The sequence below is a fragment of the Nicotiana tabacum genome, chromosome 19 (assembly GCF_000715075.1).
Source record: "Nicotiana tabacum cultivar K326 chromosome 19, ASM71507v2, whole genome shotgun sequence".
Classification (NCBI taxonomy): domain Eukaryota; kingdom Viridiplantae; phylum Streptophyta; class Magnoliopsida; order Solanales; family Solanaceae; genus Nicotiana; species Nicotiana tabacum.
The window spans coordinates 67,565,907-67,592,544 of NC_134098.1; the positions used below are offsets into that span (position 1 = coordinate 67,565,907).

The 26,638-nt window shown below is 37.1% G+C and overlaps 3 protein-coding genes across 3 annotated transcripts; 1 reads left to right on the forward strand and 2 right to left on the reverse strand.

Annotated features, from left to right (window-relative positions):
* Positions 1 to 1,872: 1,872 nt before the first annotated feature.
* Positions 1,873 to 5,669, forward strand: LOC107766701 (phospholipase A1 PLIP2, chloroplastic). The gene is made up of 5 exons (XM_016585539.2): positions 1,873 to 2,912; positions 3,471 to 4,019; positions 4,104 to 4,163; positions 4,317 to 4,733; positions 4,832 to 5,669. Exons 1-5 carry the CDS (start codon positions 2,274 to 2,276, stop codon positions 5,408 to 5,410), a joined length of 2,244 nt encoding a protein of 747 aa, XP_016441025.2. The 5' UTR covers positions 1,873 to 2,273; the 3' UTR covers positions 5,411 to 5,669.
* A 7,145-nt stretch (positions 5,670 to 12,814) lies between these two features.
* LOC142173534 (serine/threonine-protein phosphatase 7 long form homolog) lies at positions 12,815 to 14,611 on the reverse strand. The gene is made up of 2 exons (XM_075239140.1): positions 13,838 to 14,611; positions 12,815 to 12,952 (listed from the first exon to the last, which is right to left on the reverse strand). Exons 1-2 carry the CDS (start codon positions 14,609 to 14,611, stop codon positions 12,815 to 12,817), a joined length of 912 nt encoding a protein of 303 aa, XP_075095241.1.
* Positions 14,612 to 18,659: 4,048 nt separating this feature from the next.
* LOC107766700 (uncharacterized) lies at positions 18,660 to 24,096 on the reverse strand. Its single transcript, XM_016585538.2, has 3 exons — positions 23,711 to 24,096; positions 22,600 to 22,819; positions 18,660 to 19,027 (listed from the first exon to the last, which is right to left on the reverse strand). The coding sequence occupies exons 1-3, from the start codon at positions 23,914 to 23,916 to the stop codon at positions 18,812 to 18,814; spliced, it is 642 nt and encodes a 213-aa protein (XP_016441024.1). The 5' UTR covers positions 23,917 to 24,096; the 3' UTR covers positions 18,660 to 18,811.
* Between the last annotated feature and the right edge of the window lie 2,542 nt (positions 24,097 to 26,638).

Consider the following 26,638-nt stretch of genomic DNA (forward strand, 5'->3'; position numbering starts at 1 on the left):
TAAAAATTGTATTTAAGTTGTATGATATTGTAGTTGTATATAACTGGGTAAAAATAATGTATGAAAGTTGTAGATAAATTGTATACTGAATACATTTTTACTTGACCCATCTTCCTTTAATGATTGACACATACTTGACCGAATACATTTCAGACACGCATATCTATTTTTTTTTTCACTTAGACCAATCTTTACAACATAAGAAACAAAATAAAAACATATTTTTCGCTTGAAGTGCAGAGGAACAAGTCCACCTTTTCCAGTTTGTCAGTGACATTTGTCGAACTTAGGAGGATGAAATGCTATGAGTTTCCTTTGCTTCAAATCCCGTGAATTTTTCACTCTGAATCCAATCCATTCTATTGTTTGGCTTAATTCAAAAATCAAAACTTTTATCCAACAAGCTCTCTTAGCCTACTCTAAAACTCTTATTGCTAAAATCAAGAAATTTCAAGCTGAATGAAAGAACCCACTTATCTCGTCTTTACTTGGTTGTTACTAAGTTTACCGATACACTAATTAATCAATGCTTGTCATGTGGTGCATTTCAGCTACTTGGTTCATCACCTACTGTAATGCCTCTACACCTCCAATACGGTCCAGAGGAACCAAATTCTAGTCAGGAATGGTTAGTCCGTTGGACTTTATCACATATTTGGCGACCACGGTCCAAACCAAAAACGCTTTAAAAAACAAAGCATAAAAAATCTCATTTTCCTTTCAACACCTCCAAATTCACTATTCCTGTTCTCCTAAAAACTTGCTCCTTTCTTCCAAATTTACAAACTGGGAAAACAATTCATGGCAAAGTGACAGGGTGGAGAAAAATAGCTTTCATGATTATTGTATATTAAGACGGAAGAAAATTAAGGAAAGAGAAGAGGAGGAGAAAAAAATGGTGTAACTAAATCCCTTGATTGAAAGCACAAAAAATGAATTTTGGAGCCTTTTAAGGTGAATTGTATATATTTTATAACTAAAATATATTTAGGTCGGGTAAATACCTAAATATAAATATTTTTCATAATAAGATTTTAAATAGTATATAGGAATGAAAAAAATTCCATAATAAAATAAGTAAGACAATTCATTTCATTGTTGTTTTTCAATTCTGTTTTTTGGGCCTTTTTGCCAACTAGGTAAGACGCGGTCACCTGGTACTTTTATTTTTGGGTTGGCATGAATTATTAAACCCCCAATATAGTCCTTATCCAATTATTTACAATTTGCTTAGATTTCATGTCTAAGCAAATTATGTCATATAAAATGAGATCTCTTCTTACTTTATTAGTTGTCAAACTGTTTGGTATGTTTCGGTTATATACCAAATTCAAGAATTTAACTGCCTTATAATTTGAACTTAAATGTTTTTTGCAATGCTTTATCTATTTAATTAATTTTCAAACTTTGCTAAAGACAGTTTATAGTTTTACATACCACACTTTAAATTAAAAATACCATGACTCACATAGGGACGGATATAGCCTTTCGATTATAAGTCGTATGAATTTATATATAAAAATTTATTAAATCTCACAAGTATTAGATTTGAACCCATAATTTTAACACGACAATGAGTTTAGTACTAAAATTTTTAAAAATTAAACTCATTAAATATAAATTTTGGATCCGCATTTCGACTTACGAGTTTGAAGAATAATAGTATTGTTATCTTAACGTACAGTCAAATAATATCTTGTATAAAAATATAATAAAAGTATAATCAGGCGTCAAAAGGGACGCTGGAAGAGAATGAAAAGTAGGAATTACGAAAAAGCGTAGATAACGAAACATGGTGTTGAAAAATTTAAAAAGTAAAAAACAAAATTTTGCCACATAGATACGATGTCGTGTAGGTGGAGTAATTCTTTTGTAGTTTCCAGGAAAAAAGGCAGCCAAAAATATCGTTGGTGTGACTTGTGAGAGAGAGAAAGAGAAAATGGAAGAAGAAACCTGAAAGGTTGTTCACCTGTGAATTTATTTCTTGGGTTTACAAATACAAACCCCCCCTCCTTTGAATTCTTTTACTCTCTCTCCATTTTCTCTGTATTATTGAATCTTTTTACGAAAAAACCGAAAATCAACTTCAAGTTCAAAGATTGTTGCCACCCCTAACACCCCAACAACAACAAAAAAAGCTTCACCTTTACAATACCAATTTAGTTCATAAAGCTTCACCTCTAATTTTCATATATTGATACACCAAAAATAAAAAAAACCCAAGAGGAACGAAAGAAATTGTAGAATTTGAAAAGGCTTTTTTTTTTTTGTCAATGGATAGTATTTGTTTAACGGGAGGGATTCAAGGTATGGCGGGGCCGATCGCCGTCGCCGGCACGGGAGCTTTAGACGTTCGTGCAACCCAATTTAGTACATCCGCCGTTGGCCGTTCGTCGGCGGCGTCCATGTCGGTTGAAAAGCCATCTTCTTCTCAGAGGAATAGAAATACATCATGGGGTTTTTCATTTAGGTACCCACTTAGATCTTTTTGGTCAGGTGGTAAAGGAAGGTACGATGCAATAGCTGTAGACGACGCCGTATTGATGGATGAAAAGGAGGAGAAAATTGAGGAGAAGAAAGATGAGGAGGAGGGGCAAAATGGGAATTGGGTTTTGAAGATTTTGCATGTTAGGTCTATGCGTAGTAAAGAAGAGGATGATGATGTAGGGGACAAGGGTGGTGGTGGTGGTGTTGAAGATGATGTTCAAGAAAACACTGAAGGGCAAAATGGTCAATGTGGTGGTGGAGATGAAGAGTGTGATGTGTGTTCGGTGGATGATGATGAAGAAAAATTCAAATTTGATAGAAATTCTTTTTCTAAGTTGCTAAAAAGGGTGTCATTAGCTGAAGCTAGATTGTATGCTCAGATGTCTTATTTGGGAAGTCTGGCTTATGCTATACCCCAAATTAAGGTAATTTCTTCTTAACTTTTTTGTTTATGTTGATTGTTCATTGTTTAATTTCTGAGGCTATTTGGAAAAATGAGGTCTTGTAAATGGAGAAATGGGTAGATAATAGATATATGATTAGATTAATGTATTGCATAAATTGATGGAATATTGAGTATGTAGATCTAACTTCTTCACTTGCTTCTGTGAAAGGGGTGTCAGAAAATTGCAGCTTTTAATGCTTAATTTTAGTGTTCTGAGGTTACAAAGGTCTCAAAAGGCGCGATCTTTAGCTTTAGAGGTGTTTTTTTATGTATTATTAACGTGATTTGGGTTTTAAGGAATCAAGATTTTTCCCTTCTTCTAGCTGAACCAATAAGTCTAGATTTGAAGAAATTGGAAAAGACAGCCATGTTTTCCAAGATAGTCTTTTCATAATATGCTTATACAAGCTTTAACCTTGTTCTGTGACTGTGTCAAGTGGATAACTTGATCTTTGGTTTATTTCTGTTTCTGTTTTAGAAGCAATGTCATCTGGAAGCCATGTTATGGGAGTTCATGTTTCTGTTTTTGTTGGTGCAGCCAGAAAATTTATTGAGGAATCACGGATTGCGGTTTGTCACTTCTTCATTGGAGAAGAAAGAACAGGCAGAACAGGCAGAACAGGCAATGAAAGCTGAGAAAGAGAAGGCAGCAGCTGAAGACCAGGAGAAGAAAGAGAATGAAGTTGTTCAAACTCAGGTAGAAGAAAAGAACTCTACAAATTCAGTAGAAGGGGATGGGAAGACCAGTGGGAACAGGATAAGTGCATCTACTGCTTACCATATAGCTGCCTCTGCCGCGTCTTATCTGCACTCTCATACAAAGAGCATTCTTCCTTTTAAATCTTCCAACACTACACCAAACAAAGATTCCTCTGAAAGAACCATCGGATGTGATGACAATGTAGTTGGAAGGAACAGGGAAGTTGTTTCTTTTATGGCGACCAGCGACTCAGTGACATCAGTAGTTGCTGCAAAGGAGGAAGTTAAGCAGGCTGTTGCAGATGACCTGAACTCGAATCATTCTTCACCCTGTGAGTGGTTCGTATGTGATGATGATGAGAGTTTGACAAGATTTTTTGTCATTCAGGTATGCATGCATCATAGCCCAATTTGATCTTCACCTTTTTCCCTCTCCATTTTGTTGCTGAATTTCATCTGTAACTTCTCTCAGGGATCAGAGTCATTGGCATCATGGCAAGCAAATCTACTCTTTGAACCTATTCAATTTGAGGTATTTAGGCACTCAAATAAGTGCTTGTGCAAAATTTAAACTATGTTCTGTTTTCTAGTCACTGTGTTATCGTGCTAGCATAACGCGCACAAGTACTTTCCTAATAATACCAGTGCATTGACGGAGAGTTGTGATTGCATCTTTCTTTTTTAGGGTCTGGATGTAATGGTTCACCGAGGTATTTATGAAGCTGCAAAGGGAATGTACGAACAGATGCTTCCGGAAGTACGTTCACACCTTAAATCTCATGGTAGTCGTGCCAAATTTCGTTTCACTGGGCACTCCCTTGGTGGAAGTTTATCATTGCTCCTCAATCTCATGCTGCACATAAGGGGAGAAGTTCCTCCTCCTTCCTTGCTTCCTGTTATAACTTTTGGTGCACCGTCAATAATGTGCGGAGGAGACCGCCTCCTTCGCCACCTTGGCTTGCCTCGGAGTCATCTGCAGGCAATCACAATGCACCGAGACATTGTACCCCGAGCCTTCTCTTGCAATTATCCCAATCACGTTGCAGAATTTCTTAAAGCAATCAATGGAAACTTCCGCAATCATCCATGTCTGAATAACCAGGTAGAGAATAACGATACACAATTTACATAGAGAATGACTTAATGTGTTAAGTATTTTAAGTTCTATGTTTACTCATAACTGTGTTTTTTTATCAACAGAAGTTGTTGTTTGCACCAATGGGGGAGTTCTTAATTCTCCAGCCAGATGACAAGTTTTCTCCGAACCATGACCTACTACCTTCAGGCTCCGGTCTGTATTTAATGAGCGATCCTGTATCAAGTTCAACAGAGGCAGAAAAACAAATTCGAGCTGCTCAGTCTGTGTTTTTAAACTCACCCCACCCACTTGAAATCCTAAGTGATCGCTCAGCCTATGGTTCTGGAGGAACAATACAAAGAGATCATGACATGAACTCATACTTAAAATCTGTAAGAAACGTAATTCGCCAAGAGCTGAACAGCATTAGAAAAGCTCGGAGGAAGCAGAGGCGCAGAGTTTGGTGGCCATTGGTTGCACCAAGTGGGGTTAATGCTGGTATTGTTGTTAGAAGGCATGTGGAATCAGGTAATATGGGCCATGGCCAGTTCAACTTTGCTGGCATTTTACATAGTGGGAAAGAGTCGTTGAAGCGATTCAGTACACTAGTTGCGTCGCAGCACATGCACTTGCTTGTGGTGCTTCTGTTTCCTGCACGGTTGCTTATCGTCGGGACTTTCAGCATGTTGAATTTCCGTTGAATCGCCAGAAAGCATTGGACAAGTTAAAGGAGGGTAGATGATTCTTTATTCTTTTGACAACTAAAGTCCCCCGGTATTCTGAAAGAGGGGGACTTACCTGAATGAAAGAAACCTAAATATGTCAGTATTAGTGAAAAATAGATTTAAAATTTGGATCCAATTCTTATTGGTCAAAACTATTACAGATTATTCTTCCAATTATTGGAATGCAAAGATGTATATCCTTATGTTTGAGTAGTGATGATATCGTCTCTTCTCACATAGATGTTCAACTTTGAATGATCCTTTGCATGAAAATGGAACATGTATTAAATTGGAATGTGAAGGTAAGAATCATATGCAAGATTGAAAATAGAGGCAAGCGCAAATTCAGAATTTAGCGTCAGAATGCGTAGTAGTTGTATTCTATTTGAGACAACACACTTTTATTTATTTGATACACAATAAAGACATATTGGCTAGATCTGCCCGCGACTGTAACCTAGTGTTAATTTATTTAATATTTGATGTAACAAAAATGAATGCTAAAAGTTGGGATAACGATGGCTTGCCCTGCATTTCCAAAGTTTTGGGATGAAACGCCTTCTAAGAGGCTATTCTAATTCTGCTGATGTTTAAGTACAACCAATTGAAAATTGTTGACAAGGATTATAAACATCACAATCACCAGGAAACAAGAATCGCGATTTGTCAAAAAGTAATAAAAAGGAATGATGTAATCGAAAGAGAGTGGTATTAATTATTAGGCGGGTGGAATAAACACGATATTTTAAAGATGAGAAAATATCGAAGGTGCAAACATATCTTTTCACCTCTTAGTCTTAACGTCTCAATCACTAAGCAATTATTAAAACAGTGTCCAAGAAGTTATATCTAACTTTAGCATTTGGGAAATGTTAAAGAATTGGAAATCAACCATCTGTGTGGCAATCCAGATTCCTTATTTGGTAAGGCTTTGATAATGAATACTCCATCAGATACACTGTAAAGAAATAAAACAAGGAACGAAATGATGAAAGCTTTGAAGTTTGAGAGAATCAATATGTGATACTTCTTCCCGATCCCGCGCATAACGGAAGCTTAGTGCACCGCGCTGCCATTTTCAATATGTGATACTTCTTTCTGTCCTTTTTATCTATCGGTCCAATTAAATAAATTTGGTCCAAAAATATTATCGCTTTAAAAACTTAGATGATACTAATTACTTTTTGTCAACTCTATCATTGCTCCAATATATAATTTATACAATCTTCTAAAAGTCTTACTAAAGTTACCAATATTGACAAGGGTTGCTCCGATGTTTAACACCCCACCTACAAGCAAGGTTGTGGGTTTGAGTCATCAAAGGAGTCGAAACGTTAGGTAACGGGTGAATATTTTAACCATTTATGTGAAATCATTTCTTACCCCAGCCGGCCCTCCATTTTTCAACAGAAAGGTCCAACAGTACTCTCTGTGACAATACATATAAACTTTAGGATTTCAGTTAAAAAAACCGACAAAGTAATTTATTTTCTTAACTATTACCGTAATTTAACATAATATTATTATTCAACCCCCACCTGATACATACACAAAAACATCCACCAATGTTGTGTTGTGTCTGCTTCTAAAGTTGAAAGTAGTTATAATAAAACAATACTGACAGCTGAATCTTGATTTCCTCTCGAGTTTAATGCCTATCCAAATCCAAAAATGCAAATGGGCCACCGGACCCCCCACGTTAAGAAGCCATTTTTCATCTTCATCTACGTTTATGTGTATTTTTTTTTTTGCTTATCTGTACACGCCATTAATTAGACCCCAATTTTGTCAATACCCTTTCTTTCATTTTCATTTCCCTTTTTCCCCATTTATATTCACAAATAATTGATAAGTTTCTTAGGTATATATGCATTGTATATCCAATATTATGGATAAAACATCCACCGTGGTTGAGGATAAAACAAAAACCACAAACAAAATAAGGTGTAATGTTTTGAAATTGGATTTCTATAATTGACTTTGTTCTTGTTCCTGCCAAAAGGTGTTTTTCCTGTTCTTAGATTTGACGTTACACAAACACTCCAACAAGTGATCTAGAAGGATCCAAATGGGGGAAATACCCAGAAATTCAGTACCAAGTAGTAATACTTTCTTGTCGAGTCAGTTGACGATTAAAACAAGTTGGATATCATTCTAGTATACCCCATCCAGTATCCACCACGTCAGCCTTCATATCTGTTTCCTGGTAGAATTGGAAATGTATTCATAAACAGAATAATCTTCTCAAAAAATATAGGAGAGAAAATGCAGAAAATGCTACTCCTTCAAATTTATTGCACGGGGGCTGCTGAGAGTCCGGAATCAAAGTGTGGTTCTTTTGGACTCAAGCAACACAAATAGGTTAAAAAAAAATCGGGCACCATTTTATATATAGCGCGGTGAATCACCGCGCTATACCTTAATGACAGTTCTGTCCGTTAAGATATAGCGTGGTGAATAACCGCGCTATATATAAAATGTGGCCCCACGAACAATTCATCTGCACTTAACTGCTCCAGCAATAATTCATATAGGTATAGCGCCTATTATGCATGCGCTATACATCAAATAATTGTAACCCCGAACTGATTTTTATCTTATTTAAGGAGTTTCAGAATTTGGTAAAAATCCATTCAGGATTCTTCAAGTCTTCCGAAATATTTGTTCGTTAAGTTATTTTGCATTTTATCATAATGTCCAAAGAGCAAAAAATTAGGGTTTCATTATATTTGGGGGGGTGAGGTTGTGGCGGAGAATAACTCAGTACGCTATAGTTGCTCTCCACAGTGTCATGTTAAGTTGGCACTTATAATGGGGTACGATAGATTGGTATCGTTGTTATGTAAAAAAATGAGTGTGAGCAAACGTTCGGTGAATATTAAAGTAACCGGAAGATATCTGTATCCTGTTACTCCGCAAGGGGTTGCTTGTTATGCTGAGTTTAACATCGAAGACGATGAAACTCTGATAGATTTTTTGAGGACTCCGGATAATCACCGGGAACTTCTTGTGATAAAAATGTTGGAAATGTACGTCAAGGCTGAAGACGTTCGCAATAATGAGATTCCGCAAAGTAGGGATATCACTCAATCATCGGGTGATTATTTTGGAGCAGTTTTAGCCGAATAGGTTCCGGGTGAAAGAGTTTGGCCTGATCTAAACTTATCTCTACGGGCGAATGAGGAGCGAGGACATAATTTCTCCCCAAGTTTACATAATCCACAAGTCGAGTGGTAAACTTCAATTTTTCTTTATGTTACGATTTTTGTTTTTATGTATTGAATTTGTACTAACACTTATATATTCCACAGGGGGTACCAACCAGATATGAATTTTATATGTTATGAACCAACAGACAGTTGGAATATGCCTAGTTTTGGTGTGTTGGATCATGGTGGTCCATCCGGGAGTTATCACCAACAGGATAATGTGCATCATAGGATATCAACACCTTATGATTTGTAAGTGAAGTGATAAAGTTTATATGTAAAGTTTGGATGAATTTGAGAAACTCATTATTTTATTGGTTGTGCAGTAAAAACGAGCAACTTGAAGGTCATGTCCTTACTCAATTGCCCGAAAATGACATATTTAATCGGGATCTGGCAGATGCGCAGAGTCAGAAAGATGATAGTGATTATGACAACAATGGTGATGAGTCTGGAGATGACACACCCTTCCCTGATGAGGGTAATGGTGATGAGGACGAGAATGATGAATCTGATTTGACGAGGGAGCATGCTCCACCTCCCGTTAGACCAAGAGTGTACGAGTCTCATGTGCCATTTCATTTAAGGGATGTTCCCTACCTTGATCAGTTGCCAAGTATGCCGGATGTCGATGCCCTCACAAGGGATCTTGACAAAATTCGGACAATAATGTGGGATGAATCTAGAGCAACGGTGCTGTCAAAGGGCATGCTTTTTGCTGATAAAGCGCGCCTAAGCAGGGCGATGCGAATGTACAGCATAAAAGAGTATCGTGAGATCGTCGTTCATGAGTCATCTTCGGAAGTATACAAAGTTATTTGTCTTAGATGGTTTCAAGGTTGTAATTGGATGCTGCGTGCGAGAAAGTTGAAAATAAATATGTGGATTGTGGGAAAATACATTGGCACCCACAATTGTGAAATTGACATATTCAGTGAGAATTATTTTAACTTGAATGTTGACTTGATTTCTCTTGTCTTGATTCCACACATAGAAGCGTCCATAAGGTACAAGATCAAAGAGTGTATAACATATGTACACCAGGCATATGGATGTACCATTACCAAAAGAAAGGCATTTCTCGGGCGTAAACATGCGTTTGAAATTGCTTATGGTAATTGGGATAAGTCATTTGCTGCTCTACCCAAGTACATGGTTGCATTGAAACACTTTAACCTAGGGACTCTTGTTGAATGAAAGCTTGAGCGGAGTCCGGAAATACCAGAATACATATTCAGATATGTGTTCTGGGCATTTAAACTAGCCATTGATGGTTTTGTGCATTGTCGGTCATAATATCCATAGACGACACTCATGTCTATGGAAGGTATGATATTACGTTGTTGATCGCCGTTGCTGTAGATGCTAATGGAAGTATATTTTCCCTATCATTTGCTATTTGTGCCAATGAAAGCCAAGAGACGTGGACATTATTTTTGAACCACTTGAAGGAGCACGTTGTCAAACAGCGTTCAGGTATTTGTCTAATATTTGATCGGCATGATCGGCATGTCGGTATTTTAAGTGCTGTATAGAATTTGTGTGCATGGCAGGAACTGTATGCCTACCACCGTTACTGTGTTAGGAACTTGAAGGCCAACTTCCAGAGGGCTTATCCGAACAAGGACTTGCATGATTTAATATGGATGGATGCAACAGATCACCAAGAGTGTAAATTCAGGAGGTGAATGGAATTGATTAGGCAGGAAGACCCAGAAACCTATCATTGGTTGATGCGACATGAGCTTGACAAGTGGTCTTTGCATGTGGATAGTGGTAGAAGATGGGGAATTCTGAATACAAATGTGTCAGAGTCTTTCAATAGGTTATTGAAGTCTACACGTGGATTGCCAGTCACTGCCATAGTGCAGATGTCATTCAAGCAGATGGCGGAGAGTTTTGTTTAAAGATCTAGATGTGCATCGTCATTTATGGAAAGGGGTGTACCCGAATGAATCATTATTACGCTAAACATAGCACCTCACCAATATGCGCTATGTGTATTGCCATGTCGACCTAAAAAAGTTGTTGGCCTGAAAAAGCTGAGGACCTGAAATACTGGACCCACTTGTACCCGAATGAATCATTATCACGCGATACATAGCGCCTCACCAATATGCGCTATGTGTATTGTCATGTCGACCTGAAAAAGTTATCGGCCTGAAAAAGCTGATGACCTAAAATGCTGGACCAACTTGTACCCAAAAGAATCATTATCACGCGAAACATAGTGCCTCACAAATATGCGCTATGTGTATTGTCATGTCGACCTGAAAAGGTTGTCGGACTGAAAAAGTTGATGACCTGAAAAAGTTGGATGCACTTGTACCCTAAAGAATCATTATCACACGAAATATAACGCCTCACCAATATGCGTTATATAACCTAAAATTACTCTTAGCTGCCTATAAAAACCTCGCGCATTTTAGTTATTATTTGCGTTGTAATGAAACTAATAGAAAAACTTTCCATTAATTTTCCATTTTCGAGCATTACGACATGTTTGGACGCAATTACGTACCAATGTGTTACTATAGCAAACGTGCGATTTTGAAGTCATGTTGGTCAAATTGTAATCTAGGGTGCAGACGTTGGATGTGTAAACAAGTTGTAAGTATTTGTTAATACTTTTTATATAACATATTAATTAATAGTCTTATGTTATTCTCTCATTGGTAGGACGAAAAGAACTGTGATTTTGATGAATGGTATGATGAACCAATTAATCAGGAATACTACAATAAATGTTTACTAAACATTTGGAATCTTACTGGTGAATATGAACTCCAGATCGTGAAATTACAAGAACAACTTGCGGCATTGCAGGAGAAACTAAAAGAGGCAGAGGAAGAAAAAAATAGGTTGGAGGAGTAATTAAGTAGTTGAAGCACAGAATAATGGGCGATAGTGACTAAACAAACACATTGATGCGTTGAGTGTAGTATTTTATTTGTATGTTGTACGTGTCATGTGTTATCTTTAATTGGTAACGAATTTAAATTTTATGTTAAGCTGCCTTTTTTTTTTTGTGTTGAAGTGTTAAACTAATAAATATCTCGAGAAATAAAAACACATGCGCAAATTATGTAAAACATAAATAATGTGGCTATTATATAGTTAATGCCATATATAAAAATAATAATAAATGTCAATGTGTCCCACAACTTGTGTGCTTTAAAGCATTGGCTGGCCTGAGGCACATCTCATCCCGCCCGGCTACTCTATCAGGATTATCCTCACCACGTCACCTTTTTATCGGAGGATGCGCTGCAATATGATCGTCGGTAAGGTTGGCAGACTGGGTAGAAGTGGTCGTCGGGCCGGCAGTAACTTACTGGATAATAAGATATTTTACTATATGAAATAATAATTACTAACGTACGTGTTAGGAAAAAAAATATAATAGTCATACCATGGTCTCAGCGGGCTTTTGAAAAGATCATCCGTCTTCGGCATCTCAGTATCGCACAATGCGGCCTCTGTGGCGGGCGATGCCGATGTCTTTAAAAAAATAAAAATGCTTTAGATATTACTGACTAATCAATGAGATAAAAACAAATAGATACAATAGTTATACAAACAAACCTGTGCATGAGTAGCGCCGCAAGGCTCTATCGGAACATCGAGGTGCACTGGAGTAGATGAAGTATGTACTAGATCCTCAGCATCCCTCGGTGATGAAATATAACTCAGTGGTCGCCCACTATGCACCTCTCGTGTCGGACGAGAATCAGCAATCGTCGATAACTCTAGGGGATCAGAAAAATACTGATCCCACTCATGTCGTGTAATGGCCGTGCCCGTGATCAATAATGGAGTTGACGGGTTCCCCTGCGAAGTCCCTGGCGACAACTAAAGGCTGAATGACAGCATGTTATGATGAGCATCGTGTGGCTCAGGGTGGTCACCCGGCTGATCATCTCTAATATCGTCCATGGGTGCCTCAACGCCCCCTTGCTGGGGACCCCGTCCTCGCCGACCACCACGACCTCGTGGGACACCCCTCCCTCTCTACCCAAGGCCTTCCACGTCTACCACATTCAGGCTCCACTGGTCTTTTCCCTCTTTGCTAATCTTCCCCTCTAACGCGGGCCGGGCGGCGATGGGCATGGGAGGAAGAAACCTAAGAGAAGACGCTCGTCTCTTAGGTACTTTGCCCATGATGGTACTCCTATGGCGGCACATAAGCAGCCTCGTATCCTAAGCTCTTATCATCTCGGGCATGTCTCAATGTCTCGGCAGCAAGATCAATAACCCGACGGCCATACCCGTGCAAAGTTGTCGCTCCTTCGCCGGTATACTGCAGCTTCTACAGTCCCAACTGGTAGAACTAATGTAAGCCAATAGCCTACATAACATGTAAACTATTAATTATGTAAGGATAATGTAACGTTATAAGTAAGTATAACAACTAACATACTGGTGCCTCATGCCTCCCGGTGTATGGAATGTACCGATCTCCAGCGCGATGAACGGGATTCCCGATGAGAAGACGGGTAATGCTGCGATACTAACCCATATAATCATGCTCTCCATCCGTACGCTCAGGTGCAAGGAGCGGAAGAATCAGGTCATACCTCTGGTCCCAAACCTCAATCTGGGCCTCTATCTAGGCCAAGTATGTCTGGTCAACCCTGGAACGATAATCCTGTTGGTAATGTGTCCTAATCCAAGTGGGCGGAATAGGTACAAGTAGCGGTCGACCAAAGTGGCAAAGGACTTGCTCGATGGCATAATGCTCGACAATATCGAGACATATCAGTGGGACGGAAGAGCTCCACATAGCTCGGCCGCGGGAGCAATAATCGGGCAAACCAGCTATGAGCGCGTCGATGTATGGCCTCCATACGAACTATTAATTAAACACATGAATTGTCAGTAAACACAACAAATATAAAGTCAGGCCAAGTAAACTTAAGTATACATGTACCTACACGCCTTCAAGAAAATCCAACAAATCCCTGTAATAGGGGAGATGTTGTCGAGCGCTCGAACTCGCGTCCTAGCCTCGCCTATCAACTCACCTCCAAGCAAAAGGGAGAAATGGTAGAGGTGGTACATCCGGAGCCATTGGTGGTAGAGGTGGCTGGAACCGCTTCTAGGCCCAAACCTAATATAGATTGTGGACGTAAAATTTAAGGTATATTTTTACTATGTATGTTATAATCATGAAAAGAATTGACTATATTTTCACCTGCAGCAACGGTAAAAATCCAGCAACGTCTCTCTGGGTGCCCATGCACGCCCGACACATCTGCCTATACAGGTAACCTAAAACAGTTGCACCCCAGCTGTAACTAAGTAAATCATCTAATCGCTCCAGATGATGTAGAAATCTCAAGCTGACTAGGTTTCCCGAAGTGTTCGGGAATAGTACACCACCAAACATCAGCAGTAACAATAGTCTCGTGTGTCGGTCGATATCCTCCGCCGGTGAGGCATCCGTAATCTCTGCATCCATCGCCTCCAAATTCTGTAGGACGGGCATCAGCTGCAATCGACTCACCCCACTCAATGCAATCACCTCCGATGGCTGGAAACCGGTGAGTTGCTGCAACATATGCAGGTAATGCACTCCCTTGTAGCCTCTAAGAGCATGCGAGTAAGCTACAAGTAATCCATCAATCGGAAACCCGAAAAGAACCTCTATGTCCTCAAGCATGATGGTAGCCTCGCCGATGGGTAGATGAAATATGTGCGTCTCCGGTCGCCACCGCTCTATCATAACCGTGATCAACGCCCAGTCGAACTGCAACCGGGCGATCTCTATGATCTCATAGAAACCCGCATCCTGAAGGCGTATAACTATACGGGGATGGAGTGGGTGGTCCCTAATGAACTCCCACATATTGTCTATACGTCTGGGACACAGACACTGCCCATCCCAGATGTATGAAGACCTATGGTTGCCCTGTAGCAACAGTAGCTCTCGAGATGCAGGTCCGGGATGCACATGGGGAACCTCCATGACAATGTCTGTAAATTGAACAATATTAATTAAAGTATTTTTCTTTTTGATTGCTTAACGTCTTTAAATATATTGTAATATCTTTTATATTAATATTTAATCGATATTTTTACTATATTATTACTTAAGTTGATACATTTTCTATATTATTATTTTATATGTTAATTTATTATTTTATATGTTAGGTTATTATTTTATATATTAGTTTATTATTTTATATGTTAGTTAATTCTTCTATATGTTAGTTTATTATTTTATACGTTAGTTTATTATTTTATATGTTTGTTTCTTATTTTATATGTTAGTTTATTATTTTATATGTTTATTTATTATTTTATATCTTAGTTTATTATTTTGTATGTTAGTTTATTATTTTAAATATTTATTTCATTATTTTATATGTTTGTTTATTATTTTGTATGTTAGTTTATTATTTTATATGTTAGTTTATTACTTTCTATGTTTGTTTTTTATTTTATATGTTTGTTTCTTATTTTATATGTTAATTTATTCTTTTATAACTATACATGATATAATTAATAAGTATTCATATAAAAATACTTAGTTTGAAAAATATTGTTGTTTTCTATATTATTTTCTTACATTTGTTGACTAACATTCGAGAGAGTTTGTGTTTGAACTATCATCTTGTTTTCAAATATTTTTGGGGTTAACAGATAATTAAATGATTAAGTTCAATAACTACAAAGATACTACGCTAAATGGCACTAGATTACAATTACGGGCACAACATAATACTAAAAGACACTTAAAGTCACATATTAATATATGTACAATAATAAAATCTAAATAACATTAATTATTCATAAAATAATAATTTATCAATTTTACTAATCTTTTAGCACATAACTAATCTAATCCGGATAAAAAATAATTAATTAATTTAATCACAAAACAATCACGAAAATACATATACCACAGTAAAAAATAACTAATAAATATTTTTATAACGACTAATAACATTAATTATTCATAAAATAATAATTTATCTATTTTACTATTTTTTTACTACAACAATAATCTAATCCGGATAAAAATAACAAATTAATTAAATCATAAAACAATCACGAAAAAACATAGATCATAGCAAAAAACAACTAATACACATTTTTTATACATGAGTTTTAACAAAAAGTAAGTCGGAATACCTCGATTTATAATTTTTTGAAAGATGAGGATTTGATGATTTGGGGCCCGAAACGAGCAATCCACTACGCGATAACGCATTAGATCCGGTGTAAGCTTGCTACAATACCGAGAAGTTACACTTTTTTATGGGACGGGTGGGCTCCACTGAGTTTTTTCTTTAAAAATGGAGGGGGCGATTTTTTGGATGGGGACCGATTAGTTTGTTTGGGGGGTCTGCTGGTTCGCGTCTGGTGGGGGAAGGAGATGGAACGGTTTTTTATATAGATATAGCGCGCATATATAAGGCGTTATACTATAACGCTTTATATATGCACGCTATACCTTAACGGACAAAACTGTCGTTAAGGTATAACGCGGTGAATAACCGCGCTATATATAAAATGGTGCCTAATTTTTTTTTTAAAATCTATTTGTGTTGTTTGAGTCCCAAAGAACCACACTTTGGTTCAGGAATGTGTCGCTGATAGAATTGTCAGCGACTAACATTTCATATTTCTATTCAATAACATTAGGTGAGCTAGCATGTTACTACCTCCTATTAGCACAATTATTGTTAATTATGTCTATCAAAACTTAGACCGATGGGAGAGATGAACGTTTATTATAATTATAGTAAGATAAACATTTATCTCCTGTGTGAGCTCACTCACACCGTTGCTATGAAACTCAGATAAAGGGCGAGAATTACAGTAGGTTGGCAACCAGCGTATCTTTCTTTTTTTCTTTCCCTTCAACCACATAATTTTCTCAGCTATATATGCATTGTATATCCAATTTTTTTGGATGAAACATCCAGCGTGGTGGAGGATAAAACAGAAAAACAAACTGTGTAATATAAATTGGATATTCAAAATTGACTTTCATTTTATTTATGCCAAAGGGTCTTCCTGTCTCTGATCTGACATTACACAAGTAACCCAAACACACATAGAAGGACCGAAATGGAGAAAATGCCCAGAAATTCTGTACCAACTATATCAGTTTCACAAAGCTTACACAGACGATGAGAAAGATAAACGTTAAAGGAAAAGAACAATTTCCTCTCTCTTTTTACTTTGCGTTTGTTGTTAGGAAACAACTTAAAGCGAGATGCTTAAAATTAGGTGCGTCAAATGGGTGGGTTGGGCCGATTTTAGGTGGGTCAAAATGGGTTGCGTCAATAAATGTGTGGATCAAATGATCCACCCAAAAGTTATTTGGGCTGAGATGGACTAAAATTTGGGTCATAGCCCAACCCGCCCAACTCTTATCTAACTTTAATTAATATGTGTTATTTTCTCGTGAATTGTATTTTGTTATGGACATATATAACATATCAAATAAAAAAGAATTATTTCTAAAATATTTTGGCAAAGTTACTCATTAATCAATTTGGCCTAAAAATTAGCCCAACTTTAAATGGGTTAAAATAAGTTAGGTCAAAAACAATTGAGTAATAACCAGTCCAACCTTAAGCGGGTCATTTGGGCTTGGGCCAAATTTGACGGCGTAACTAAAAACAGTAAAAATAGCACATGCTAGCCAATTTTTGGATTGGTCATTTAAAAATAGTCAGCGTTTGCCAAGTCATTGAAAAATAGCCACTATTTTGCTGCAGCAGAGACTGGTCCAGCATAATATACTGGAGTTCGGTGCATCTGTGTATGAACTTCCAGCATATTATGCTAGAACTCCAACACGCGAAAAGTTCCAGCATAATATACTGTAGATTCGAGCACCTGTGTATGAACTTCCAACATAATATACTGGACCGGTATACTTTGCTAGAACTCCAGTATAATATGTTGGAGTTCCAATATACTTTGCTGGAGTTCCAATATACTTATGCTGGAGTATTTTCCGGATTTTGAACAGTGTTTTCGTTCAGATTTATCTTTACATGAAAAGTGGCTAAATTTCGATTACTTTTGAAACTGTGACTATTTTTGAATGACCACTTATAAATCTGGTTATTTTTGAATTTATCCCTGAAAACATGTTGCAAGGCTATGAGGCAATATTTTGACTTTTGTATTGAGAAAAAACAAAACGAAGATAAAGTGTTAAGAAGAGTAAGAATGACTTTTATATGGAGTAACTTTTTACACTATTACGAAAATATGGTTAAAATCTTAAATTTAAAGAAATTAGACAGCATTCTGAGAAGAGTTTAAATAAGAAAAATAGAATAATTAGTTTAAACTTGGGGGAGTATAAAACTAAACTTATTACTCAGGAATTTTAACATTCAGACGTCACAGAAACGCTCCGATTTTACATATCGCTTTCATTTTCTTGAGCAAAAATATGGAACATCGACATCATGCGTTTGTTGAATTTTAATAGCACAGCTAAGCTAATGTTTAAAAGTCTTGGTTTACCTTATTTACAATGCCGACATTCAACCACATGCATCAATCACATCATTATGTTTACGCATGTTTAATATGGATACCTAACAATCCAGGAAGGTTGGTGGATTACCAGAAAATTTACAACAATTTATGTACACCAACGTGCACAATCTTAGTACAATTTCGAGAGGCTGAAACTTCAGTCTCGCAGTAGGTGGGCACCTCAATTTTGGGTCAAGATAAAGATCAATCTTGTAAATTGTAAAAACGAAATCAATCAACTACGTCTGACTTTCATAATTGTAAAAACCTTTTATATCTATTTGATTCCGTTTAAACTTGTTTCATTCCTATGATGATGAATAACTTGTCTTTTAGTATTCTTTTTTCTGGACACTTACATTCAGCAAATTTTTGGATGCCAAAGCAGGCACAATTTAAGCTACTTTTGGCAAAGCTTAAATATTACTACTAAAGCCACTTCTAATACATTTATATGCAAATCAATTTGTGGTAACTTCACATACAAACTTTCTGGATGAAGATTTCAAGCTTATAACCTGTATATCTTTATTCCCACTTTGGTGTCAAGTTACATTTAAAACAATACAGAAGCCATTGGAGTAATGGTTCAAAATAGCTGGCATACAAATCATTAAGAAATTTTAGTGTCTCTACCAGCAGGCTTACCTAAACACTACAGATTCAGTTTTCCAGCCAAATACCAGGAATGCATTGCGAGGCAACCGAAGGAGAAAATGTTAGCAAGGGAAGATAGTCCATGAATCATCCCAAATTTCTTGTTCATTGCCGCAAGCTTTGGATTAGCCTTTGCAACTTCCTGGTTCTTGGTCCATCCAACTTCCTCCCCGATGTTGGCCTCTTTCTCTATCTTATGCCTTTGCTTCATCATCTGCCAAACATCAAATGCATTATTAACATCAGAATGCCAATGAAAAAGCACATCAGACTTTTTTGGGGCTGTTTGCATAAGTTCTAATTTTAACAAAAGTGAGATGTTCTGCATCAGAAATAGTATCTCCCAATGCAGAGCAGTTTCAAGATTTTGAGACGTCACCCCCGTATCAAGGCTAAACATATGTGTCTGCACTCTGCAGTAGTCTACCAAGTTTTTGCAACAAACTAGCTAATAAATGAGGCCACAGTATTATCCAATTATGTCCACCCCTTATTAGTCTATCACGGCATCAATAGTGAAATTCATCAATGTAGAGCAAATAACGTACTACTTATATTCATCAGCTCATAAAAACAAAGTCCAACTACCAAAATCAAGGCCCTAAGAGCCTCAATCTTTGGGCTCATGCTCCCACAAGGTAGAAATTGGTATTTACCAATCATACTTGCTTTGTAAGTAATTTTAGCTGAATGAACTTGTTGAAACAGGAAGAGTAGAATAAATATACTTGGGCTAGCAATGCACGTTTCCCTGCCTTTATAGATGACGAATGCATCATATAATGTGGATTTTCCTTCACAAAAGGCCAACAACTTTTGGCCCATGGAAAATGAGACGTTGGAAGTCACCCTCCAATCCAACTCCAAGAAACATGACGCAGTACGAGAATATTTATACCACTAGTTTCCATTCTTGTCTCTCAACCTTAACAAGTACTCCTCTATTACATTTTATGTGTCTTAGTTTGATTGAGCACTATATTTAACAATGTAAGAAGACTTTTGAATCTTGTAATCTTAAACTAACTGTGTATAACATTTCAAAAAAACTCTTTGAATCTTGTGATCTTAAACATGGGGAATATCATTTGGTAAAATGAGAATGTTAGATTTAAAACTTACTAAATATAGAAATGTGACTTTCTTTTTGAAACAAACTAAAAAGGAAGACGCCTAGCTGAAATGAAGGGAGTACCAACTATCATTGTTTTTAAAAGCACAAGGGCAAAAGGCGAGAAATGAGATGTGAAGCGCACATTAATTTATTATACAGGAAAAGAAATTCTAGTTTACCTTACCATTTATTTAATTTATTTACTTCTTTAATTATCCAGTTGTTATCTCTGATAAGTAGATGTTGTGGTACTATCACAAGGCTGATGGTGGCAAGGACAGCTCTGTAATGGTTTAGTTTCTTCTTCTTTGGGTTGGTCAACCAAGGAAGTGATATTTTTGCAATTAGTGCCACTGGCTAGAAGATAAGTTCATGCAATTCCAAAATCTTCCAAAGACAGCCACTTATGCTATATCTTTCAAGGGATCTTCAAACTCCTTATCAGCAACGCTGGTGACTACTATGCTTTAGAACCTAGTAGCTTTAGAACCTAGCAAATTAACCAGTGTGGTAACAAATAGTCGTTCACCTTCTTGTGGTCTCAAAATCTCAGCCACCTCTTCCATTGTGGTTTCTCCCTGCTCAACATCGTCAATCTGTTCCTTTTAAAAGGTAGTAAAATTGCACATTACACTTAGCTAATTTTTTAACTCGTTAAGTTGACCAATCATAGGCTACTATTACCATTGTCAAAAAAAAAGTTGACCAATCATAGGCAGAGTACAACAACTCGCTGGTGACTACTATGCTTTCACCCAACCAGAAAATTAAATCATGAATACACACGTTGAGAATACCCATCGGAAAAACTTTTTTCCCTCTATAACTTTGGTAACATCAGGAAGCCACATAAAAATATCAGGAGAGTAACAGTGGAAGCAAAAGGGCTCAAGTAAATAACAGAAAATTTATTATAAATGAAGTTAAGATATTTATAAGATTATTATGTTCTACTAAGAGGAAATAATCAAGTTTACTACTTCTCCAATGGGAAGCAAAAAATTTCGAGGAAATAAGAGTTTTTAAAAGGCCTACAATTTCTCAGAAACCATCCCGACCCAGGGAAGATTAGAAGACAATGGAAGTAAAAGACTCATATGCTATACCAACATGTAATTGTTGGTACACTTCCATTAAATATAGCATTTTCCACGAATCTTATTTGTCTATCAGTAGAAAATGTAGATAACCCCCCAATTGTCTTAGAAGTTAAAACACAAAATATTGATTATTGGAATGAAGAGTCCAAGTGTAGCAAGATGAACATTGAGTATTCATATAGCCGATCACCATTATCTAGGGATTAAGGAGTAGTCGTTTTAATGGGAAAATTAGCAGCGCTAAGCATGAATAAATAGAAAAGGGGTTGATCATTTGGTTTTTGAAACTGTGAGGGAATGGACTATACCAATTCGTTACCACAGGGAAGAAATTGAAGGTTGCTGAAAACATGGAAAGGAATTTACCCTTTCTATGTAATAAATTCATGGGACCTTCTGCATCTCCCAATTTCAAAGCATAGGGAGGAAATCAGAGGTTGCTAAAACCTAAAACATAGAAAGGAATTAACCTTTTTTTTATAACAAGTTAGAACTCCTGCCTCTCCCAATTTCAAAGCATAGGGAGGGAGTTTACGCTTTCTTTGTAGTAAGTTCATGGGATCTTATGCGTCTCCCAATTTTCTTATGGTCCAATGACACGCTGGTCAGGCTTTCTATGGATTCACTTGATCTTAATCCGCAAAATTACTTGTCATTTTCTAATGTTCGCATAAACATTATTTTCACCTGGATGACAATAAAATGTCTAAAGAACAGCTCCTAATAAGTCTCTACTCATCATGGGCCCCAAAACTAAGAAATGATAATTTTCTGATCAGGTAAAACTAAAGATTTTAGTGATAAGCAGCACCAAGAAGGTGCTATACAGAAAAAGATTGCACCCCACTTCCTCATATACTAACCTACATAGACTGTAACATTCTAGGCGCATGGGTATTTACATGAGTACAAAAGGAAAACTTCCTAGTCCTTTATAACACTGATGAACTCTATGAGTTCTTATCCATCCTCTATTAGTTCATTTTTACATCAAAATGACAGCATATACTAACCTATTAGTTAATTTTTACAGAAAATTAAAAAATGATAATTGCTAACAGTCAGAAGGAAAAACCAAGGGCCGATATTAAAGGTAAACCATCAAAAGTGGTTTTCCACTCATAAGGGTATAACCATGCAAGCCTGCAGCATTCTAACAGTGAAAAGCAGACAGAGCCTACAGGTTTTAAATTTTTTTGATATAAAAGCCGCTAGCATAACACTTAATCACTTGTGAAACTATTTCATAAGTAGTTGTGTGGCCATCGTGTTCAGGCGCCAACAATTCTAGTTCTTTTCTGACATGGGGATGGAACTTTTATGACCAATCCCTGTGGCTGTGTTTCAAACAGGTTACCATTAATCAACTGAGCTATTTCCTTAACCATGTTATTTCATTTAAGTCAGTCCAGTCAATTCCCAATTTTAAATTCAAATCATGCAGACCGAGGCTATCTTATCTTATCTTCAGTAACAGTTGGTGGAACGACTGCATAATACAATATGACTAACCAAGGCTATCAGTACTCATTTGGACATAAAAATGTAACATCACAAAGTACAATCTAGTACCTGGATGGTCATAGGGGTAAAGACAAAGAGATTGCTGAGGTTGAAAGCAAATGCAGCAAGAATGAACCCAAGTTGGTACTTCTCAGCAGCAGACGCAGCCTTCCAAGGATGCAAGTACCCAAAAGAACCCACGGAAACAGCACAACACACCCCCACCATGGAAAAGTAGGCTGGAAACATTTTACTCTGCAGATTCCCAAACTGATGCCTTGGCAAATTCCTACAACAAAAATACTCGAATGTATAAGGAAAGCGTCAAATTATCTGAAAACCCATTGAGCAGAGTGAGTACAGAGGATTCATGTACCAGGCACCAACTAATTTGGGATTGAGATATAGTAGTTGATTGATACTATTTCAAATAAACCCATTAGAAAAATGAGGCAAAATACTAGTCTCTCTGTCCTATTTTATGTAACACACTTCCAATTTTATAGCCTGTTTGGCCAAGCTTCTCCGAGTTGAAAAGCACTGCTTTTTTTTCAAAGTTAGAAGTGTTTGACCAAGCTTTTAGAAGGAAAAAAAGTGTTTTTCGGTAGAACCAGAAGCAGTTTTGGGGAAGCACAAAAAGGTAGTTTGTTCTTGAGAATCACTTCTGAGAAAAATAAGCTTAGACGCACTTTTTAAAAGCTTGGTCAAATACTAATTATTGCTTAGAATTGCTTTTCAAATTAATTAGTCAAACACAAATTGTTTCTCAACAAAAGTACTTTTGAAAAAAATACTTTTGAAAAAAAGTATTCTCAAGATAAGCTTATTTTTCCAGCTTGGCCAAACAGACTATTAGTCTGCTCCAAAAAAAGAATCACATTTTTCTATATTTTTAGAAAAAATTTAACTTTTAACTTCTCGTTTTATCCGGCATGATTTATAGACACACAAATGTCTGTAGCTTATTTTCGTCCTTTCTTGCTTAAACTATATTCCCAGTCAAAAGCGTCACAAAAATTGGACATGGGGGTTGAAATATAGAAGTAATACCTCTTGTAATGGACCAGTAGATACAAAGGATCTATATAGCTAATGGCAACCAATTTGGGATTGAGACATAGTTGATTGATATGGGGAAAAAAAAAAAAAGGTAAATACAGGAAGTAGTTAAGGGGAATACTTGAACATGATGATACCACCAATGAAAGTGACCCAAAGAGCAGCGCCAAAGGCAGTGGAAAAGCAGAGGAGATGAGCCAATTTCAGCAAAGTTACGAGCTTTGGAGGATGTTGACCCTCTGATTTTGATCCGAAAGTTTCTGGAGAAAAAAGTACTCCAATTGCCAAGAAAACTACAGCAGCTAAGAATCGTGTCATCCAAGCCATGGTTTCTGCACTTTGATCGAAATTATTGTTGCCGGACGATCAGATTGTCAGGAGAAGTGGGTTTTCTGGGTTCTGATTAAAAGGGGGTTCTTAGCTTTGGCTTTACCTACTTCACTTCCAGAAGCTTCCGAAAGAGCTTGTTTGGATTTCGTGTTACATAACGAGCAAATGTGTCGCATCGATTTAGTATAGTTGCATTGTTATTTTGTTTATGTAAATCTCACCCTTCATTATTATTAATAATTTTATTTTATTATTTATTATTTTTTTTATATAATAATTTCACCATGTATCATAATTTTTTTTATAATATTACAAGTTTATTATTCATATTGTTGGCATGTGATATTATGAAATGATGGCAAACGACACAATCTATCCAAACATTATATTTATCAAACGATAAGTACAATACAATACAGTACGATACGATACATTATGAAACGATACTTAACAACCATCCAAACAAGTAGTAACTAGTGTTCTTGCGATACGTCGTTGAGTACATTTATTGACCGGCCGTCTGCTGCAAAAGTTACTAATTCCTCCATTCACTTTTATTTGTTAATTATTCTAAAAATAAATTTTTATTTTTACTTGTCACTTTTTGCTTATCAAAAGAAAAATAATTTATTTTTTCAATTTTGCCCTTAGCGTTAATTACTCATTCCAAATCATTTTCAGAATCTATTAAGACTATACACCAATTAATATGGATATCATGGTAAATTATACACTTTATTTATTATTTCTTAAGGGGTGTGCAAAGTCAATAATGGACAAGTAAAAATGAACGGAGTGAGTAGTTAGTATAATAGAAAAATGCAAAATTGCATCGTTTGCCACTTAAACTTGCACCTGAATGCCATCCCGGTAAATAAACTTTTAGAGTTTCTATGAATGTGTGGGAGAGGGTGGTGGAGCTAAGGGTGAGGAGAAGGGTGTCTATTTTAGAGAACCAATTTGGGTTTATGCCAGAGCGTTCGACTACGGAAGCCATTCACCTTGTTAGGAGATTGATGGAATAATATAGGGAGAGGAAGAGGGACTTACATATGGTGTTCATCGATTTAGAAAAGGCTTACGATAAAGTCCTGAGGGAGGTTTTGTGAAGATGTTTGGAGGCTAGAGGTATACCTGTGGCCTAGATTAGGATGATTAAAGACATATATGAGGGAGCGAAGACCTGTGTGAGGACAGTGGGAGAGGTCTCAGATCATTTTCCGCTCATGATGGGGTTGCATCAGGAGTCGGTACACAACTTTTTTTTGTTTGCCCCGGCGATGGACGTACTGACTCGCCGCATCGGAGGTGGCGTAGTGTATGTTATTTGCAGACGACATTGTTTTGATTGACGAGACGTAAGACGATATTAACGCGGGGTTAGAGATGTGGAGACATACCTTAAAGTCTAAATATTTCAAGCCGAGCAGAACCAAGACAGAATATTTGGAGTGTAAGTTTAGTGGTGCTACTCAGGGAGTAGAATGGGAGGTGAGGTTGGATTCACAAGTCACCCCTAGGAAGGGGAATTTTAAGTACATTGGGTCTCTTATACAGGGGGATGGGGAGATTGTCACATATCGTATTGGGGCGGGATGGATGAAATGGAGACTTGTTTCTGGTGTTTTGTATGATAAGAAGGTACTACCAAAACTTAAAGGTATATTTTATAGAGTGGTGGTCAGACTGGTTATGATGTATGGGGCTGAGTGTTGACCAGTCAAGAGCTCTCAGGTCCAGAAGATGAAGGTAGCAAAGATGAGGATGTTGAGATGGATGTGGGGGCACACCAGATTAGATATGATTAAGAATGAAGTTATTCGGGACAAGGTGGGTGGCCCCTATTGAGGACAAGATGCAGGAAGCACGGCTTAGATGGTTTAGACACATGAGGAAGAGAAGCACAGATGCTCCGGTAAGGAGGTGTGTGAGGTTGACATTAAAGGGCCTTAGGAGAGATAGAGGTAGGCCGAAGAAGAGTTCGGGTGAGGTGATTAGGCATGACATGGCGCAGCTACAACAGACCGAGGACATGACCGATGATAGGAAGGTGTGGAGGTCGAAGATTAGGATAGTAGGTTAGGTAGTCTAGATTATTTATACCGGTAGTGTTAGTACGTACTCTCGCATTTGGTTGGTGGTAGGATTATTTGAATACCGTTTTTTTTTTACTATTTTGTTGTGTATGTTGTTTTTACATGATTTTTCGGTGTTGTCTCGTCTTGTTTCTTGTTATTATTGTGGTACCTATGCTTGTTTGAGTCGAGGGTCTATTGAAAATAACATCTCTACCTCCACAAAGGTAGGAGTAAGGTCTGCGTATACACTACCCTCCCCAGACCTCACTCTATGGGATTATAATGTGTATGTTGTTGTTATTGTTGTTCATATAAACACTTCAACTTACAACAACAACAACAACCCAGTATAATCCCACGTGTGGGGTATGAGGAGGGTAATGTGTACGCAGACCTTACCCCTACCCCGGAGGATAGAGAGGCTATTTCTGAAAGACCCTTGGCACAAGAAGATGAAAAAGAGGCAACGTAACACTAACAAAAACACTTCAACTTATGCATTTGTAAAATAATAAATACCTTTGACCGTTGACTCAATCAATAATTTTTAATCAGTTGTTATGCGTATTTGTCACGCCTGCTTGAAGCGTGAAGCTCCTTTTACCAATGCCTAACGGAAACCCCATCAATTTAGGCTTATT